The sequence below is a fragment of the Colius striatus genome, chromosome 24 (assembly GCF_028858725.1).
Source record: "Colius striatus isolate bColStr4 chromosome 24, bColStr4.1.hap1, whole genome shotgun sequence".
NCBI lineage: Eukaryota > Metazoa > Chordata > Aves > Coliiformes > Coliidae > Colius > Colius striatus.
This window is the reverse complement of record NC_084782.1, coordinates 5,691,913-5,712,020: the sequence shown is the minus strand read 5'-3', so window position 1 is coordinate 5,712,020 and position 20,108 is coordinate 5,691,913. Positions and strand designations below refer to the sequence as shown.

The 20,108-nt window shown below is 57.6% G+C and overlaps 1 protein-coding gene across 9 annotated transcripts in view; it reads right to left on the bottom strand.

The window, feature by feature from the left end:
* MACF1 (microtubule actin crosslinking factor 1) overlaps positions 1-20,108 on the bottom strand; it is a 136,257-nt gene that overhangs the window by 4,794 nt on the left and 111,355 nt on the right. For 6 of the 9 annotated variants that reach the window (XM_062014333.1, XM_062014336.1, XM_062014335.1 and 3 more), the window contains 29 exons: positions 19,751-19,969; positions 18,942-19,145; positions 16,691-16,922; positions 15,736-15,962; positions 14,503-14,625; positions 14,296-14,397; positions 14,061-14,162; positions 13,782-13,955; positions 13,528-13,683; positions 13,182-13,379; positions 12,708-12,836; positions 12,255-12,428; positions 11,381-11,536; positions 11,042-11,248; positions 10,812-10,931; positions 10,480-10,649; positions 10,162-10,321; positions 9,101-9,295; positions 8,384-8,512; positions 8,158-8,301; positions 7,864-8,052; positions 7,050-7,167; positions 6,080-6,243; positions 4,909-5,071; positions 4,168-4,322; positions 3,843-3,917; positions 3,154-3,171; positions 850-967; positions 239-450 (listed from right to left, as the gene is read on the bottom strand). In XM_062014333.1, the coding sequence (XP_061870317.1) occupies positions 239-450; positions 850-967; positions 3,154-3,171; positions 3,843-3,917; positions 4,168-4,322; positions 4,909-5,071; positions 6,080-6,243; positions 7,050-7,167; positions 7,864-8,052; positions 8,158-8,301; positions 8,384-8,512; positions 9,101-9,295; positions 10,162-10,321; positions 10,480-10,649; positions 10,812-10,931; positions 11,042-11,248; positions 11,381-11,536; positions 12,255-12,428; positions 12,708-12,836; positions 13,182-13,379; positions 13,528-13,683; positions 13,782-13,955; positions 14,061-14,162; positions 14,296-14,397; positions 14,503-14,625; positions 15,736-15,962; positions 16,691-16,922; positions 18,942-19,145; positions 19,751-19,969 (4,533 nt within the window). The remainder of the gene's footprint in view (positions 1-238; positions 451-849; positions 968-3,153; positions 3,172-3,842; positions 3,918-4,167; positions 4,323-4,908; positions 5,072-6,079; positions 6,244-7,049; positions 7,168-7,863; positions 8,053-8,157; positions 8,302-8,383; positions 8,513-9,100; positions 9,296-10,161; positions 10,322-10,479; positions 10,650-10,811; positions 10,932-11,041; positions 11,249-11,380; positions 11,537-12,254; positions 12,429-12,707; positions 12,837-13,181; positions 13,380-13,527; positions 13,684-13,781; positions 13,956-14,060; positions 14,163-14,295; positions 14,398-14,502; positions 14,626-15,735; positions 15,963-16,690; positions 16,923-18,941; positions 19,146-19,750; positions 19,970-20,108) is intronic. The other 3 variants (XM_062014334.1, XM_062014337.1, XM_062014341.1) reach the window with 1 other exon arrangement.

Sequence of the window (20,108 nt, the reverse complement as noted above, 5' to 3'; positions counted from 1 at the left end):
GGGCCCTTCGGGGTGCCAGGGACCCTCCTGCACCACCTTGGGCTGAAAACCTGTCCCGAGCCATCCCACACCACCCCCATCCCACAGGGACAGCGGGGTTCATCCTGCAGACAGCAGCAGCAGCTTCTACAGGCTAATGATCGAGCCCCCAAGCCCCGACCTTCCTCCTCCTCCTCACATCTCCCGCAGCTCCGGTTTCTAAAGGAGAGGGAAGAGGCGCTGGAGGCGCGGCGCCCACCTTGGCTCCGCTGGCGGGGGTGGCGGGGGAGGACGGCATGGAGGCACAGCTGTGGTTGCTCTGGCTGGCGCTGGAGCTGGAGCGCGTCGGGGAGGCCGCTCGGGACGAGGGTTTGGACCTGCGGCCGCGCGAGCGGAACGGCGTCATGCCCTGCGACGCGCCCTCGGGCAGGATGAACTTCTCGCGCAGCTCCAGGTTGGTGCGGCCCCGCGCTGGAAAGGGGATAAAGGAGAGCAGAGCTGAGCTCCACACGAGCCTGGGGGCTCGGGAGGCACCCCCAGAGACACGCATACAGCGCTGACTGCTCCAAAGGACAGCCAAAGCCCCCCGGACCCCCAGCACTTGCTGAGCTCCTGATGCCAAGAAACACAGCCCTCCCCCTAATCCCCACCAGACACTTGGCTGAATGCTGTGGGATTCGCTGCAGTGCTGCCACATCTCATCTGAAGCTCTGTGATCTGCTTTGGATCCGTTTTCTCCGGCTCCTGTCAGTCACCCAACCCCGACCCGCTCTGCTTCCATCCCATCACTCACAACCGCCGCAGGCAAGTTCTCAGCCTCCCCTCACAGGGTAACACACCAGTCACAGAAAGCCCCAGGAGCTGCTTTACCTCTGCAAGGGTCGTTCTTCACCAAGAACTCATCCAGGGCCATCCAGCCTCCACCCACACGGACCATGACGGTGCTGCGCAGGATCCGGACCAGCCGCAGCTGCTGCGAGTCGCCGAACTGCGGAGCCAACAGAGAGCTGAGGCAGGGCAGAGGGAGGGACAGAGCAAGGGACACGGCCCCTTCCCACACCAGGCTGCACCAAAGCCCTGTGTCCATCTACTGAATGCTTTTAAGGTTTCTGCAGACAGGTACTTCTGGGATTAAGTGCAGGTTGGTACCAATTTACAGGAGTTTCACCTGCTGCGTGGGTTTAAGGTGATGCAGCTCTCCAGCTCCTTTGGGTTTAATGCTGGAAAGACACAACTTTTTAAGGCAGCACGTGAGGTTTTGGAATCTGGCCTTTGGCTGGGTTTCCTCAGCCAGAACTGCAGCTTTTCCTTTTGCTGTGAAGGACACAGGCTGGCAATGCAACGACCCTCCCGGTGCAGCCCCCGTGGAAAAGAGCCCAGGTGATTTGTGACAGTGCTGGTAAATCAGCAAGAGAAGCAGTGCTGTGGCACCGCCGAGCCAGAAACCCCCCGGCCCCGAGTCTGAAGTCCAGGGATGTCCCTGAGCCTCAGCCTTGCCCCCACCAACCAGAAAGCCCCCACCACAGAGCTTGCCCGGTGAGGGTGTTTGGGTGAGCACGGAGCGGTGGAATCCAGGCAGGAACCCCACAGCAATGCTGATTAGTGATTGCAATGTTCATTAGTGATTTTCAACACCTGTGACACCAATGAGTGCACCCTGAACCAGAGGCATGTGTCTGTTCTTCCCCAAACTTCCTGCACAGCCAAGCCCAGGCTCCGGGTTGCCCTGGGCATGGGGCAGGTGGCGTTGCCAGGATGGGACACTGGGAGCCTGGCTTGGATGTAGCAGGTCTATAGAGCACCCACTGTGATGAGAAGTTTGGATATCAGGCAGAACTGTTTCCCTGAGAGGGGTGTCAGCCCTGTGCCAGGCTGCCCAGGGAGCTGGGGGAGTGCCCAGCCCTGGAGGGGTCCCAAAGCCATGGGGCTGAGGTGCTGAGGGCTGTGGGTCAGTGCTGGGCTGGGCAGGGTGAGGGGAGGGCTGGGACTGCAGCAGCTCCAAGGGCTTTAACAACCAACCAGTTCTATGACTCTAAGACAGAGGAACTGGCCTTTGGCAGCAAAACCATCTTCAGAAGGATTAAAAAAGAGAGTGCAAAGCCACTGAGGTGGGTCACAACAGGCAGAGGGGCAGGGAGGAACGGCATCTCCATCCCTCCTTCCTGCAGGGACCCTGGAGTGCAACTGCTGCCTCTCCCTGCTCGGGGGTCCCACCAAAAGATGGTGCCCATGGGCAGGGAGGAGGGCAGAGAGGTGCCTTCCCTCTCTCTGGGCTCTGCACGGGGTTGTTCAAGAGCTGTTTCTGCAGCAGGGAACAGCAGGGACTAGGCAATTCCCATTGCCACTGCCACATGGACATCAGTTTTCAGTTGCTGTTGAAAACGTTTCTCCAATCGCTGCTGGAATGAAAGCCAGAGCTCTCTGTATCCATCCACTTCCAGCACCCCACTTTGTTTCTTTTGGGGCATGTTTTTGGTAGGGCATCATCACTTCACACGAAAAACAGGCTTCTCTATTCGAGCAGGGGCAGTGGGCACATCGTGAGGCACAAGATGCTCCAGTCCCATGACACACCCCACAGCTCTGCCCCCCAAACCCTCTGGTTCTGCTCATCCAGGGCACGACAGCAACAGGGACACAGGGACACATGCAGGGCTGCGAGCTCCACTCAGGGGCTGGAGCAGGGGATGAGGGTTTAGTTCTCGTTACCTATGGCATGACTCTGCATTCTCATGGCACAGTGACTGTGATTCAACCCCCCAGAGCCTGGTACAGGCCTCCTGCAGCAGCTGGGCCCCGTCAGTTCACCCAGGCTGGATGTTCCCCAAAAGGAGGATGTTCCAGGCATGAGCCCATCTGTGAGCCTCAGGGTGCTGTGATTTGTCACTGCTTACCTCAACACCCCCAAGGGATCTGAGAAAGGAGCCCTGGAGAGAGAATCCTCTCCATTTTTGTCAAATCCTGCTTTTCCCATTGCTTTCCCCCCTCTTTTTTGTGCCCAGTGCAGCCTTTCTGAGGCAGCTCTCCCAGCTCAGCACTCCCCTGTACCAGGCTCTGCTGAGCAGCGCTCAGAGCTCACATCCTCCCACAGCACAGGACAGAGCAGCACCACGGACACACAGAGCTGTTAACCAAAACCAAAGAGGTGAGAGACAGCATTAAGGCAAACTGTACCTGATTGCCGAGGAAGAACTACGGAGGGAGAGGAGTTGTGGAGGGAGAGGGGACGGGGCAGGGGGAGGAAAGTCGAGAGGAAGAGGAGGGGAAAGAAAAACAAAGAGAAACATTTATGGGATTAACAGTGCAATAACCATGGAAACTGTTAACTGCAGGGAGTCAGAAATCTGTGGGGTTTGTGGCATTTGGGTGTAAGGGAGGAGTTGGGGGAGCCTGGGGCTGGTGGGGGGTCAGCTCCCCCCCAGGATGGAGCATCATCCCCCAGGGCAGAGGGCAGCAAGCCAGCTCCTTTCACCTCGGTGAACGATCCCAACCATAAACAGGGAGGCTCCTTACAAAGAGATTCTTTAAGGAAATCGTTTCTCCCTCTTCTTCTGGAGCCAGGTAAGAAAAACAGCGGCGTGAGGCCGAGCCGGGCAGCGGCACAGGCGGGTGAAGGCGGCGCCGGCGGCACGGCTGCCCCACAACAGGGCACCTTTTGTGCTCTCCCAGCTCAGGGAACGCCCCTGGGGCCCAGGACGGTGCTGGGCAAACACAGCCCGACCCCTCTGCTGCGGGACAGCGGCTGGGTCCCACGCTGGGGAGCGCAGGGGGTGCCCCTGTCCCGGCGTCCCCCCGCCCCAGGCTGGCAATGGGGAGCAGGATTGGTGCTGCTGGGGCTGAGCCTCCCCCCTCCCCAGCCTTACCCGGTATTTGTTCTCGCCGATCTGCTCCACTTGGAATCTCTTGGCACACTTGCACTGGGCCACTTGCCTGGTGACCTGCCAGCACCAACAACAGAGGTAAGACAGCAGGACTTTGGGAGACTCCCCCCAGGCACTGCTGGGGTAACACGGCCCTGAGCAGCCTTTCCCTCAGACACGGAGGAACTGTCAGCACCAGCCAGTTCTTTTGGCTCAGCACCACCACAACCCCTTTACTCCCCCCCTTCTCCTTCTTTTGATCTCCCCCCACTGCCACCCCGCAGCCTGAAGCACCCCAACCTCAGGCACCGTCCCTCTGGTGCTTTACCTCGTCTTCGATCTTGTCGGCGTCGGTGGTGGGTCTGTAGGCGTCCTTGTTGGGGTGCAGAGCGGCCACAAACTCGTAGTAATCGATGTAGCCGTCGCCGTCACGGTCGAAGATGTCGGCCACTGCTGTCATCTCCAGCTTCGTGGTGGGGAATTCTGCAAGGAGAGAGAAATGAGCAACTGATGCAGGGGCCTCACTCATCAGGTGCTGGCGCTGGAGCTGGGGAAGGGGCTGGAGCACAAGGGGCTGGGGAGGGGCTGAGGGAATGGGGGTGTTGAGCCTGGAGAAGAGGCTGAGGGCAGACAGCAGCACCCTCTGACACTCCCTGACAGGAGGCTGCAGGGAGCTGGGGGTCGGTCTCTCCAATGATGAATGACAGGACAAGAGGAAACAGGCTGGAGCTGCCCCAGGGGAGGTTGAGGCTGGAGCTGAGGCAGAACTGTTTCCCTGAGAGGGGTGTCACCCCTGTGCCAGGCTGCCCAGGGAGCTGGGGCAGTGCCCAGCCCTGGAGGGATCCCAGAGCCGTGGGGCTGAGGTGCTGAGGCTGTGGGTCAGTGCTGGGCTGGGCAGGGTGAGGCCAGGGCTGGGACTGCAGCAGCTCCAGGGGCTTCAACAACCCAAACCATCCGTGATTCGATGGTCAGAGCCGGGGCTGTGGGATCATGGGCTGCATCTCAGTCCGTGAGCAGGGACAATCTTGTCACACCAAGGTGAGCAAGTTCTGAGCAGACAGGGACTTACTGGAGGCCAGGATGCCGTCGATGAACTCCTGCCGGGTGATCTTCCCGTCCTGGTCCTTGTCGATGCGCCGGAAGAAGTCCATGACGCGCGATTTCTTGTGGTTCATCCAGCGCATGTACTTCTTCCTCCAGACATCGAAGTCGAAGTTTGCAAACTCCTTCAGCTGGAAGCAAACCCCCGAGAGTCAGTGTGGGAACAGCCCCACGCCTGGTTACGCCCCAAGCCCCGGTCACGAGGGGCTCCCGGGACAGGACACAGCGCAGCGACAGCCCCGCAGCACAGAACCACGGACAGGACGCAGCGCCGCCACGCTGGGACACGCACACACTGCCAGCCGCCTGCACACAGACACACACCCCCCAGCTCTGGGCAAAGGGGCATCTCTGGGGAGCCCTCCTCGCTCAGGATGATGCCCAACGACTCTCCAGGGAGGAACAGCCATGGCTGGCACCATTCTGAGCGTGTTTCCCTTCTCCCTTTCCCTCTGAGCAGCCAAGAAGGGACTTCTTGCTCGTTTTGCAGGTAAGGCAGTGTCTGGGGCACATGTTAGCTCTGCAAACCCTGCCCTTGTAGCTCTGCCACCAGCCACTGGCCCTCCAGTTCAAACTAACAGCCCCTTTATCACTCCCTCCCCCCGAGAGGCCTCCCAGGACCCCAGCAGCTCAAGCAGCTCACAGCAAGGTAAATGCAACAGTTCTTAAACACCTCCCTTGGTTTTGTGTAAACGTTCCTCGAGTCAAAAGCAACAAAGAGAAAAACATGGATAAGTACAAACTGAACTGACCTACAGCAAGAGCAACAGAAAACAAAAACACTCACTTCTGGGCATAGCTGCTTTGTTACGCATAAACAAAAACAGAAATGGCATTAGATGTTTGGAAAAGATAGAGACAGTAACTGTTAAACTGATCACTAGGGGCAGGGCCTGGCTGTGGCTCCCCCCACAGGCACCAACTGCAGCAGCTCGTTAGTGGCAGTTAATTACAGGGGGCAGTTCTCAGCCTTGGACGCTGTAGGGAGCGCCCCGTTACTCCGGCGCTCTCGGGAAGGCAGCAGGAAGCACCCACAGGAGCTGGGCAGCTCAAGAGGCAGCCCTGATGTCAGAGGGCACTTGTGTCCCTGCTGAGCCACCCCCAGCCCCGTGCCCGTGCCCAGGCCCGTGGGCCGTTACCTCCTCCAGCCTGTCCAGCGCGTCGTTGAGCCTGCGCTGCCGCTCCAGCGCCAGCAGCCAGACCTGCTGCCAGCGGGCAGACAGCTGGTTCAGCCGCGGGTTCTTGGTTTCTGACTGGGAGATGATGGGCATGGTGGGGGGAGCGGCCTGACTCAGGGATTTCCCTGGAAGAGAGGAGAAGGGGGATGGTTTGAGGGGGTGTTGTTGATGGGTGCAGCAAGCCTGAGCGGTGCAGGGAAGAGCAGCAACGAAACACAGTTAATTCCTTCCAAAAGAAAACCTCCCCCGGCCTGGCTGGCTGCTGCCTGAGGGGATGCAGGGCCCCCAGGTAGGAGGATGGGGTGACAGACAGCTCTGCACCCAACGAGCTCCCCTCTAACACTCTCTGTGTCCTTGGAATTCACACAATCGCAGAGCTGTTTGGGCTGGAAAAGCTCTGGAGCTGCTGCAGTCCCAGCCCTGCCCTCACCCTGCCCAGCCCAGCACTGACCCACAGCCCTCAGCACCTCAGCCCAGGGCTTTGGGATCCCTCCAGGGCTGGGCACTCCCCAGCTCCCTGGGCAGCCTGGCACAGGGGCTGACACCCCTCTCAGGGAAACAGCTCTGCCTGAGCTCCATCCCAACCTCCCCTGGGGCAACCTGAGGCCATTTCCTCTTCTCCTGTCACTTGGGAGAAGACAGACTCCCACACAGGACTCTGGCTTCAAGAAAAAAAAGCCTCAAACCCTCATCACAAAGCAACTGCAGAGAGATGAGCAGTGGCAGTGGAAGCCTCCTCAGGCACAGCACACCCTGGCCTGGCTGCTTTGGCAAATGCCACCTGGATTCCCCCCCACCGCGACGAGTTGCAACCCCTCTGCCAGTGGCTGTCAGGGCAGGATGCCTTGTTAATTGATAATCAAAGCTAATTAGCTTCCCATGTGTTTCATTTCCCCTCATGGCACGTGTCCCCAGAAGCTGTGAGACTCACTGTTGCTGCGGGACTTGTCGCCGAAGGGCCCGTGGGGGGGCTCAGTCGCTTTCCTCTTGTACGTCTTCGTGACCCTGTCCACGTCTGGCTGCTTCCGTGTCATCTCCTCCATGAAGGACTGTCAAAGGCACAAGGGACACCAAAGTCTTTGCAGTTTCGAGACGTTTTAGGTCTCCAGATGCTCACTGGGAGACTCCACAGAGGAGATGGAGGGAGCATTAGCACTGGCAACGGGGGTTTGGGGTGAAGACACTGCACAGGCTGGGATCTGCAAAGGCTGAGTCTGTCCCCTGGGCTGCCTTTGCTCCCAGGTACAGCTCTGGTTGGGTCACACACTGTTTTAATAGGGAAATCACTTTGGTTGTTAAAGCCCTTGAAGCTGCTGCAGTCCCAGCCCTGCCCTCACCCTGCCCAGCCCAGCACTGACCCACAGCCCTCAGCACCTCAGCTCCACGGCTTTGGGACCCTTCCAGGGCTGGAGACTCCCCCAGCTCCCTGGGCAGCCTGGCACAGGGGCTGACACCCCTCTGAGAGAAACAGTTCCTCCCCATCTCCAATCTAGACATCCCCTGGCACCATTTGAGGCAGTCTCCTCTTGTCACTTGGGGGCAGAAACTGACCCCCACCTCACTACAACCTCCTGTCAGGTAGTTGCAGATAGTGATCAGGTCTCCTCTGAGCCATCCCCAGATTTACCAACCCAGGTTGTTTAGTTAGTTGTTAAACAGCCCCAGTCACTGCCTCCCCGCCAGGGGCAGGAATGACCCCCCATGCCCCTCTGCCACCCGCCCGCTGTGCTCAGCGCTGGGCTCACCTGGTGTTCAGAGATGAGGGCTTTGACCTGATCGATATTCTGGGGCATGGCCTCCTGGTCCCGCTGGATCAGGGTTGTCTCAGCCCACTGGATCCACGCCAGGAGCTCTTCCAGCAGCTCTGCGTTTGCCACCAGCTCAGAGAGCGCCGACTCCAGCCTCTGCTGGTGCTGCTTCGCCCACGTCAGGACCTGCCGGGGACACGCAGACGACCGTCAGCCGCACGGCCGGCCCCGGGGATGGTGTCCCAGCACCTCCCCTCTCCATCACCTTGCAGCAAAGCCCAGTGCACTCACCTCCTCAAACCTGGCTCGGATGATGGTGATCCAGTGCTTGATGGTGGTGATGCAGTCGGGATGGCAGGCGGCCAGGATGCTCTCCCCCATGCCCACCGCCGCGTTCACGTCCACTCTCTTCTCCTCCACTTTCTTCATGAACTCCTGCAAGACCCCCACACAGGTCACTTCCCAGCGTTGCTCCCCGTGGCCTTGGCTGGGGCTGTGTTGCAGAGCTGCCCGTTACCTTGTGTGCATCGATGAGGGACTGCAAGGCCTCGGCGTCGTCGGGCAGCGCTCCCCGGAAGCGCAGCGACTGCTCTGCCTCCGACAGCCACTCCAGCAGCACGTGCACGGCCGTCCTGAACTCCTCTGCCTGCCCACACAGAAACACGGGCATCAGCCCTCCTTCTGCCTCTCTCTGCTGACAGCTGGGGAGGCAAAGGGCTGAAAGAGACTTTAAAAACCAATTAAAAGAGGGGAGAGGAAGCCCTGTGTGCTGGGCTGGGGTGTGCAGCACCAGCAGCAGCTGCACTGAGCAACTGCATGTCTCTAAAAACAGCACAATTACCTCTGTTCTGAACAATCTGGCACCTGGGTGGTTTACTCTGTGAAATGTCCACTTGACATAAAAATTACTCAAGAGCTTTGACCTTTTTTTCTCTTAGAGCTTCAGTCTAGGTGTCTCTCTTGCACTGGCCATGAGCAAACAGCAGCAGAGGAGACTCTGCTCACTGCTCTCTTCCTGCTCTGCACACCCATGAGATCTTTTCATCCTTTTCAAATCAGTCTTTTATCACCTCTTTGGGGAAAGGACATCAACCCACTGCTCCCCAGTGGGCCAGGGTGTCCTGCTCAGCCAGGACATCAGACACCGGCCAAAACCTCTCTCTGAGCTCTGTGTTGTCACTGGGAGCCTGGCAGAGCTCTCTGAGCCCGTTTCCACCTGCAGCCTTCTGCTCACCTGCTTCAAGGCCTGTTCCAGGCGGGTCTGTTTGGACACAGACAGCTTGCACACCGTGTCCCAGCGGTTGCTGAGCTCCTGCAGCTGCACCTTCACCCACGTCGTGTCGTCGCGGCTGTTGTCGATGAGCTCCCGCCCGGAGCGCTTCAGCACCTGCACTGTGCCCGTGCGCTTCCCCAGCTCCTTCTGGAACACCTGCAGGGACAGAGGGCAGAGCTGAGCAGGGCTCCTCAGTCCCAGGGTGTTGTTTCACGTAGGGGAAAGAATCACAGAAGTGTCTAGGTTGTTGAAGCCCCTGGAGCTGCTGCAGTCCCAGCCCTGGCCTCACCCTGCCCAGCCCAGCACTGACCCACAGCCCTCAGCACCTCACCCCACGGCTTTGGGATCCCTCCAGGGCTGGGCACTGCCCCAGCTCCCTGGGCAGCCTGGCACAGGGCTGACACCCCTCTCAGGGAAACAGCTCTGCCTCAGCTCCATCCTCAACCTCCCCAGCACAAATTGAGCCCATTCCTCATGTCCTGTCATTCATTACTTGGGGCAGAGCCCAACCCCCAGCTCCCTGCAGCCTCCTGTCAGGGAGCTGCAGACAGTGCTCCTGTCTCCCCTCAGCCTCCTCTTCTCCATGGCAGAAGCCTCAACTCTCCACCCTGGCAGAAGTGGCTGTGACCTGGAGCAGAAAAGCTCCAGTCCCTGCTCAGGCTGCCTTGAACTGCCACCCAAGCTCTGTCTGGGCATTTCAACATCCACCTAATCCAAACCCAGGAGCGTCGGTTTCCAAGCCACGCTGGAGAGAACTGCCAAGACAAAGTTTAGAGAGGACTATAAATTCAGTCACCTTTTCAAAACTAAACCCTCAGCAGCTCTGACTGATGGCAGCTTGGAGGAACAAAGCTCCAGCTCCTGTAGCCTTCCAGTGATGTAGAAGCTTCTTCCCATGTTTGCCCTGTTTTTGCCCTCCTTGCCCACTGCAGCAAAGCAAAGCTGGTTCCTCTGTTCCTTGGCTCGTGGGGGAGACAAGCCCCACTTATGTCTCAGAGAAGAGCTGGAAAAGCCTTTCTCACCTTGTGAGCATCCATCAGGTTCATGACCAGATCCAGGTCCCCATGGACAGGCTGGTCTTCAGCTAACTGAGGTTCCACCTTGTAGAGCCAGTCCACCAAGGCCTGCAGCGCATCCATGAACTGGCCAGAGAACAAGAGGGCTTCTTCCAGCTTGTGCTGCCTGAGAAACAAACACCCCCGTGAACTCCCATGAACAAGCTCACTCCCTTTTGTCGTGTCCCTGTGACCTCCCCTGTGAAACCTCCTCCCCTCCTCTGCTCTCCCCTGGCAGTCTTGAGCAAACAAGTGCTGTTGGTACAGGGCTGGGCTCGGACTCACCTCTCCACGGATTTGCCACACACCGTGTCCCACTTATCCCGCACCTCTCCCAGTAAGTTGTCCAGCTTTTGAGTGTCATCTGGCAGCAAGGCTTTTTCTTTGAGGGCTCTGCCTGTTCTGATGGTGGTGTCATAGACAGGCTGCTTCCCTCCCAGGGTCTTCTGGAACTCCTGGGAACAGGAGAGAACACCAAACCCCTTCAGAAAGCCCGAACAGTGCCCATGGCAGCAGCAGGCATCCTCTCTCCTGACGGCAGCAGAGATGTTGCCTTGCTCCCCCTCCCAACAAAGCACCTTTCCAGCAGCACCAGCCTGGCTTTGGCAAAGCTCTACCTTGTGCTTGGAGAGCTGGAGCTTGATTTTATCGGGATCATTGGAAATCTCCAGCTCTGAGTCCAGGTGATTCTCTGCATCCTCCAGCCAGTCAATCAGTTTCTTCCAAGCTTCGTGGAACTACAAAGACACAGGAGCAAACCTGAAGCACTGTCCCCAGTCCCTTTCTGGTCTCAGGACCTCCTGCCCTCCAAGGCTGGGCTCTGTCACAGCCTTCCCACGTTTCTCACCTGCTTGGCTCGCTTCCTGGCATCATCCAGAGCCCGGCCCCGCTCCACCGAGCGCTGCACGACCTTCTCCCAGCGCGACTGGACGCTCACCAGCAGGTTCTTGATCAGCACCACGTCCTGCTTCTGACTGAGAAACTTGAGCTGGTTCCCAGTCTGATCCAGCTCGATGATCCGATCCCGGTGAGCGTTCACCTCGTTGGCAAACACCTGCCAAGGGCAAAGACGGCCCCTCGTGTGTAAGGGGAGCTGGACGTGCCCGTGGGCGCGGGGAGGGGGACGAGCTGCCCCCTCCCTCCCTCCCTCCCTCCATCCCGGGGAGCTGCCGGGGGCTGTCGGCACCTTGTGCTCGTCGACCTGGGCCAGCACGGCGCTGAGGATGAGGCTGGCTGGGGGAGCGATGTTCAGGCTCTGCTCAGCCAGTGTCAGCCAGTTGATGAAGTCCTGGAGGGAGTTCTGGAAGTCTGTGGCCAGGGCCAGGGCCTCCTCCAGCTTCGCCTGCCGCAGAGAGGAGGGGAAAAAAAAGCCACACCAGGGAGGGTGAGAGCTCCTCATCTGTGGTTTCACTGCCACAGGCAGCCTTTGTGTCCCCTCTGAAACACCCCTCCAACAGGGACCCCGGGACCACCACGTGTTTACCTGTGGGAAGGGGCTGCAGTGAGAGCCACAGCTTCCCTTGCAAGCAAGGATCACCCCTGGAAGGAGAGACCCTCACGGGCACACGAGCAGCTGCCTCACCCTCAGCCTGCCCAGAAAGGCATCGCGTGGGGAGAGAGGCTCAGAAAGTGAGGGGGATGATATTCTGATGGCAACAGCTGCAGCACTGCAAATTTATTCTGGGCTGAGGCCACCACGTCCCTTGTTTTATCTCATCACCAGCCAAGAGCCTCGGATGGAGCCGGCTGTGAGGAGGATTTGGCTTGCTGGCTCGCTGAGGACCAACAAAGCTGCCTTTCAGAGCTGTGGCATGGTTCTGCCCACCTCTAAATTCACCCAAAATGCAATTCACTCTCATTTTCTGTGTGATTTAACCAATTCTGATGACTAGCAAGACATTAAAAAAGCTCAAAAACCTGCAATCAGCTCAACCTGTGCAACCAAAAAACACCCAAACCACCCCATCCCTCCCCTCCAGCCCTGAGCAGCTCTGTCCCCCCTGGGGAAGCAGAGCAGCAAAGCAGGGAGCTCAGGGGGTGAGGGCAGAGGCCAACGTTACCTTCCTCTCCTCCATCTTGGTGCTGACCAGGCACCACTTCTGCTCCAGCAGCGCTACGCTCTGCTCCGTCTTCGAGCCAGAGCCTGAGTCGTCGCGGTTCAGCAGCATCAGTCGCCCCTTGGCCAGCAGCTGGCTGTACACGTCCTCCTTGGCTTTGAGCTGGCTGTACAGCTCCTGCAAGAGAGTGTCAGACAAAGGGGGAGCTCAGAGAGAGGCCACAGCTTGCTGCTGCAGCTCAGGAGGGTGAGAAAATGAGGCTGAGGGCAGGCAGCAAAGTGACAGCGGCACCACTCTGAGCGGTTAAAGCACCGTGAGGCTTTTCTGGAGCATCAGGTGCCAAATTATGGAGCACTCTTCCCATCAGGCACTGAAGGGAGAAGCTTCGATGCTGATATTTGACAGACAGGAGCTTGCTGAATTAAATGCATTAAAAAACCTCTCCTAAGAAATTACCATGTGGGCATTGAGCTGTTCCCGGGCGGTTTCTGGCAACCCTCCTGTGGGTTTGGATGCTGACAATTGGCTCTCCATCCTCGTTAGCCACAGGAGGAAGTCTTCAATCTCACCATGGAAACCCTGGGCCTGTTTGGGAACATATTATCAGCCACAGATCAGATGACATCAGCCACCATTGATCATGTGCCAGAGCTAACGCTGTGTCTGCTTCGAAACCAGCTGAAGAGGCAGAGCTGGACACACTGCTGTGTCCTGGAGGGGTAGGACCTGCTACATCCTTAACCACACCAGGGGGCTTGGTCCCTGCTGTGCTCTGGGTAGGCACCAGACCGCCCCAGCACTGACAGTCACGTGAAGAACTCCACCAAAGCCTCCCAGCGTCTCTCAACTCTTCCTCCCTTCATTTCCCCCCAAGCAGAGGGGGCTGCAGACCCTCAGCAGCAACCGGTGCCCCCAGTGCCTCTCCCTGACCTGCTGCAGGGTGGACTGGAGCTGCTGCTCCCTCTCCTCTGTCTTCTGCAGCACCGACTCCCAGCAGGAGTTGAGCTTCTCCAGGCGGCTCCGCAGGCTGCTGGCGTCGTCCCCGGCGCTCGACTCCAGCAGCTCGTTCCCCGCTCTGTTCACCGTCTCCACGGTCGCTTGGTGGGCCAGGACGTCGTTCTTCAGCACCTACCCCAGCCATGGGGGACACACATTGCACACCTGAAGCCCCTGTGAACCCCCTGCGTGCTCCCAGGGCCTCGGACCCCCTCGGAGCCTTGGTGAGCAATCAGCCCGTGCCCAAGGCTGGAAACGAGCCCGGCCTGGGGCCACTCACGTGGTGCTTCGCCAGCTCAACCTCGATGACTTTGGGGTCTCCATTGATGGGTTTTTGGGCGTCAAGCAGCTCCTCAGTGTGGGTCAGCCAGGCCATCAGCTCCGCCAACGCGTGCTGGAACTGGCCCAGTGCCAGCAGAGCAGCTTCTAACTTGTGCTGGGCAAGGACAGGGAGGGAAGAGGAAAGTTTTAAGTCAGGGAACACCCCAGTGAGCTTTAACCCCACACTTGTGAGAGCTCAGATCTTCTCCCTACCTGTCTGTGAGCAATTTTCTCGCCCAGATTTTCCCAAAGATGCTTCAGCTCTGTCAGTGGTTCCTTTATGATGTCTCTGTCCGTCTCATCTGTAGCTTTTTTTAGCATCAGTTCACCTTGGTGGTTAAGCTTTTCCATCTCAATCTGCTGCTGGTAAACCTCCATTTTAAACTCCTGCCAAAACAAGTGGGACCAAAACCAGAACAGAATGAATGACTGAGGCATGAACCCTGTGATGTGCAGAGAGCACCAGAGCCTGACCCCACTCTGCCCCTGTACCTTCATCTCGTTCATTTGCTCCTTCACCGTGTTGAGGTCAGTGCCCACAGGAGACAAGTTGCAGAGCTTGATCACGGCGTTATCCAGCCAGTCAAACATGGCCTGAAAGGAGAGCAGAACTCAGGGTGGGGTGGGAAGGAGCCCTGCAGAGCTCATCCAGCCCAAGCCCCTGCTAAAGGGAGAGGATGGTGCTCCTCAAGGCCTATCTGCTGCAAAAGCCAGCCCTGTGTGTCACCTGCAGCGTGTCCTGGTACTGCACAGCCGCCTGCATGGCTTCCTCCAGCTTCTCGAGCCTCTCCTTCCACGTTTTGTTTAGGTTTTCCCACGCGTTGTTCATCTGTGGAACACAGAGTGGTCCCCAAAATTCGCTAGGCTCTCCTACCACAGGCCCCTCTTGCTCCTACCCAATTTCATCTGAAGGATGGGCTGCTGCTTTTCCTACCTCATCAATGCTCTTCTTCACTTCTGGCTTCTCAGTTTCACCACAGGCAAAAATCAAATCAGTCCCAAGGAGCCGGATGAACTCCAGCTCCTCGTGCAAACCATCCGTCTCCTCCTTAATGGTCTGTGACATGGGAACAAAAGGAGTGTTTATGGTCACAGAAGCCCCCAAAGGTGGGGTGAGCAGGGCCCTGCAGAGCTGCTCCAGCCCCTGCTCCAGCAGCTGCCCCTGGCTCAGGGGGCACAGGAACATGTCCAGGGGGGTTGGAAACCTCCTGAGCAGGAGCCTCCACACCCTCCCTGGGCAGCCTGGGCCAGGGCTCCCTCCCCTCAGCACCAAAGGACTTGCTCCTCCTGTGCCATGGGAAGCTATAAAATGCTCTTCCCAAATTGCCCCATGAACAGGGGGGATAAAGCACAGAGTCCTTCCTGCTCTGCTGTCCTGCACCCTGTCCCACAGCCAGATGCCAGGCCCCAGGAGCAGGTTCCTCTGGAGCTCCCAGTCCTGCCCCCAGCTCTGGCTGCAGTGGCCTGGCTGCTGTGTGCAGCACAGGGGCAACCCAAAGAACATCTGGTTTTAGCTGGACATGTGCCTGAACTGCCTGGCTGCAGATGTTATTTGCAGGAGATGCACAGCTTACAGGAATGTTTTGTCAACATGGGATTAGTTTTTGAGAGTCCAGAGCTGCAAACCAAAGTCAGAAGGGAAATAGCAAGGAAAAAGTTAGCAAAGCATAAAGAAACATCCCTGGTCCCCAGGGTCCCAGCAACCCAAGCCCACCTGAAGTGCATTTCACCACTTAGTTGATGCAAATGACGACATACAAATCCAAACCCATCCAGCTTTACACTTATCTGCAGCCTGACCAAAATGTAAACTGACACTTCCCACGCCAGGCAGCACCCAGATGCCTGGCTCAGACTGGGGGCAGAACCATGCAAAGCTCCACATCACACACAACGAGTGGGCACACAGCTCTGGCCACATGCTTGATAAGCTTCCCAAGAAAGTGGCAGATAAAGTGATTTAAGCACCATTTCCTCGTGTGGAACAGGGGGTGGAGGCTGAGAGGGAAATGTGAAACGGAAATAACACCTCACACTGTGACTGGCTGCCTCCAAAAAGGGTTTACAGCCACTTCTGGCCATGCTTAGGTCCAAGATCTGTCCCAGCTGAGCTCACAAGCTGCGAGCAGACAAGCTCCAGACAGAGGTACAGCACCACGGTCCTCACCTCTGCCGCTTCGACCTGCTGCTTGATGATGGAGGGGTCAATGCCTGGGCTCTCCAGGTCGTGGACGATGTCCTGTGTGTCTTTGATGGTAGTCAGGAGGGCTGCCATGTCGTACCAGAACTTCTCTGCCAGCTCCAGGACATCAAGGAACTTCATCTCACGTTCCTCTGCCCGAGCTTTGATGTCTTCCCAGAAGAAGACCATCTGGTCCAACTTGTCCTGGATTACTGAGGAAATGGACAGAAGCACTCAGTGAAGAAGAAAACCTATCCATGGCTTGAAAGTATTTTACAGTCACTTTCCACTGAGATAGAGCCAAGAGAATATTCAAATGGGAATGAAAGATGACCAGGACTATCAGAGCATTGACCCTGAGATGCTGAGGGACATGAGAAACTCCAGCTTGCAGAAGTAAAGCCGTTCTTTATGCACTGCCAAGCTTGGGGCAAATGTGCCCACACACCCTCCTCCAATGAACTTCTGTTCTGGCCACCTCTAGCGTGAAGTCTACGCTCGCTCAGCCCATGAGCTGGCTGCTGGGCTGCCAAGAAAGGTGCCAATTAGTGCCACTCGTGTTGACAGGTCTTTTTGTGCTGGGGATGTTCCTTCCCCCCATTAGATGCTGAACTGACTCCAGCAAATCGTTTCACAGAGGCCACCAACGGTTGCAACAAGAGACCAGCTCAGGGTGGCGGATCAGCTTGGCTGAGCTGAAACCTCTGCCTGAGAAGCCACAAACACTTCTTTCTCCTCTGGCTGATGCCACCCTGCCCGCTCCAGATGGAAGCGGGCACCGGGCATCTCCATACAGAGGACCCACCCTCCCAGACACCAGGAGACTCCGAAACACAGCCCTGAGACATCGAAGCCTCCTCAACGGTGACACAGCCACAGCTGGGGCAGGAGAAGCCGTGCACTACCAGCCCAGCGCCTCCTCTGCTGCACCCCGCGGTACCTTTCGCCGCCAGGTCCTTGTCGGCGCCCTGCGAGCGGCTGATCAGCTCCTCCCCGCGGCGCCTCAGGGCCTCGAAGGACGGCTGCAGCTTCTCCAGCTCCACGCCCGCGTTCTTGTTCTCGCTGATGCACTCCCGGATCTTCTCGACCTCGGCGGGGATGAGCGGGGGCAGGCGCAGGCGGGACGAGAGCGCCTCCAGCGCCTCCAGCATGGGCTCCATCTTGTCGTGGAACTGGAGGGGAGCGAGGAGATGAGACCCCGGCAGCGCCACGTGTGCCACGGCTCTGGCGGAGCACAAGCACCGGCTGCAACACACCTCAGCCCGCAGCATCCCCTGCTGCCAACGGCCCCAGCCCCACAGCGGCCCCGCGGAGCTGGCACAGACCACTGAGCCAAACACGGCAGCGCTCTGCCACCGGATCCGTCCATCCCTGCCAGATCCGTGGCTTTGACGGCTGCTCCGCCCCTCGCAGAGCCTCTGGAAAGCCCAGCCCTGGCTGTTTGAGCAGCTGCACAACGTGCCCGTGTTTGGTGCCGGTGGAAACCTCTGCTTGGGGCTAAGCCAGCAGGAAAGCCACCGTGGCAGGGGCAGCGGGAGGTGGTGAAGGCTGCATGCACACGGGGATGAGCGAGCTGCCACGGAGCTGGGGCTTCAACCAAAGCAGAACCAGGAAGGCAGGAGTGAGAGAGGAAGCAGGGCTAGCAGGGCTTACTGTCACTATTTTTCTTTAAAGTCAACTTTGGCCTTAAAGATCCCCAACCATCCCTGCTGGTGAGAGCCACAGCTCTGCGCTCTGGCAGCACACCAGTGTGCATCTGTCTGCAGCACATCAGTGTGCATCTGTCTGCAGCACACCAGTGTGCAATTGTCTGCAGCACACCAGTGTGCAATTGTCTGCAGCACACCAGTGAACATCTGTCTGCAGCACACCAGTGTGCAATTGTCTGCAGCACACCAGTGAACATCTGTCTGCAGCACACCAGTGTGCATCTGTCTGCAGCACACCAGTGAACATCTGTCTGCAGCACACCAGTGTGCATCTGTCTGCAGCACACCAGTGTGCATCTGTCTGCAGCACACCAGTGTGCATCTGTCTGCAGCACACCAGTGAGCCAAGTCCCAGGCTCCAACAGCAGAGAAGGAACGGGCTCTCAGTGCAAAAGTTGATCAGAGGCAGGCTGGCTCAGCCAACATGCAGGAGCACACCAGCAAGCCCAGCTAAAGCTCCACACATGGGCTCTGCAGGGAGCGTTCCCAGCAGGAGCTGCCCACGGCTGAGAGCGGGTGGCAACGCAGCAAAAGCCGTCTCAGAAACATGACCTCAGGCCCCCAGAGTTAACATTTAAGCATGTTCTGCTGAGGTGTGCCAGGAGCAGCAATGAAAGGCTGGGTGGCAAATAGAATCAGCCCAAAGAAAGACTGTAGGTGAAGATCTGTGGCGGTGGGGCTTACCTCTGTGATCTGCAATGGTGGGACGCAGTCAACACAAGAATGAAATGGGACCATGTGGGGAGGACGGGCACAGGCAGCAACACACACAGATAACACATTCCACAATGGGAGTGAGAGATGAGACGGGAGGGGGGTGTGGGGAGGGGGAGAAACTCGGAGTTAATACAAGTGCAAACCAAGAGAAGTGACTACACAATACAGGAATAAAATAGAAACACCCAGACGTGACACAAACCGACTGCACTACGGTAACAGGGGTGGAATGGAACATAACCACAGCTCAGAAACCCTCTGTGCCAGAACCTCCTCAGCCCTTGCCGGACTCCAGCACCTACAGTCTCTGCCTTTCCTTTCGTATCTCTGCTCCTGCAGTCACTGATTTTCTCTGGAGATGCCCAGACCCTGGAGACAAGCATTAACTCCCATTCAAAGGGTCTTGAGGCCCGTTCACTGCACACACGGCTTATCAGAAAGGAAACTTATCTCTCCAAGCTCTTTAGAGAGGCCCTCTGGGCCCTTCCAGCCTTGGGTGGATGCCAAAACAGCCCCTTTGAAGGAGCATCATTATTGGAGGCTGTAAAAGTTTATTACCCTATTTACTACATCAAGATGGAAACACCTTCTCCCCTTGCTCTCACAGCCAGTGCTGAGCAGCAGGCAACTGCCCTGGACGGGTCTGACCACCTTACCAAGAGTTTTACAATCACAACACTCAGAATAAAACTGCATTTCAAAGCACACGGCTTCCCCAGGGGACTGAGGTAAGAAGATCTGGCTCCTCTGCAGCCTGGCATATACCTGGGTGGACTGTGAGACGGCTTCGTCGAGCGCCAGAGCCCGCTGGCACACCTCCTCCTTGATTTTGGCATACATGGCCTCAGCTGTCGAGTATTTTTTCTGCACCATCTCCCCTTCCTCAGGGTTGAGGTCCTTGAGCTGAGGTCCAATTTTCAGCAGCTTGTCAATATGAGGCTTATGTTCAGCAATGGATTCTCTCAGTTGCTAGGGAATAGAAGAGAAAAAAAACACACCCCACATCACATTTGTTGAGGAATCTATTGAAAGCTGCTGCCTCTTTTATTTCATGCAACACTCCAAGAGCAACGATCTTATCTGGTAGCAAACTCACACTGGGGATTTCTTGAGCCAGCATCTGCCAAGCACATGGCACTCGGCTCTTCCAAACATGGCTACGGCTGCACACGCGCCGGCACAGCGCCTGGCACGGGTCCTGCCCTGGCACAGCCAGCTCCTGACCCTCCCCACAGCCCCACAGGGCAACACCACTGAGGGAACTCGCTCTGCAGCTCCCTACCCTTAAAAGCACAAAGTCATTTTCCCTGCCACAGTCAGGCAGGAGATGCAACGGCAGCCAGGCTCCCGGCGGTGCCATCTGCACTGTGGTAATAAGGGCTCCAGAGTAACCAGTGATTTCCCCACAGCAGGCTTACAACATGCTCGTATTACACAGGCAGGATCCCCAAAAGGAGGAGAACGGGGGGAAAAACCCAGAAATATTCAGACTAAAGGTACCCTGTGAGCTCTGCTCCTCTGCTTAAGGCAGCAGAATGGACGGTGCAGGAGATGCAAACGCTGCATCCTCTTACCCTCATGTCCTCCTGCTGCTGCTTGAGCTGCTCGTGGTCGATGGCTGGAGGGGGCAGCTGGGAGATGAGGGCCTGTGTCTCCTCAATCCACGGGTTCAGCTCCTCGTAGGTCTCCCAGAACTGGTTGACCAGGACCTGGGCGCGCTCCAGGCGAGCGTAACGCTCCGAGTTGAGCTGGCTCACGGCCTCGTACTGCTGCACCAGGGACTCGGTTTTCTCCTAAATAAAACGAAGGAGAGTTACAGCGAGGGTTGCAAAAGGGCCCAGGAAAAGTGCCAGCTGCATGCTGTGAGCTGGGAGAGCAGGAGGTGCCTTTGGTGGCCTTCCACGTGCACGAGCTGTAATTCCAATTAAAGCA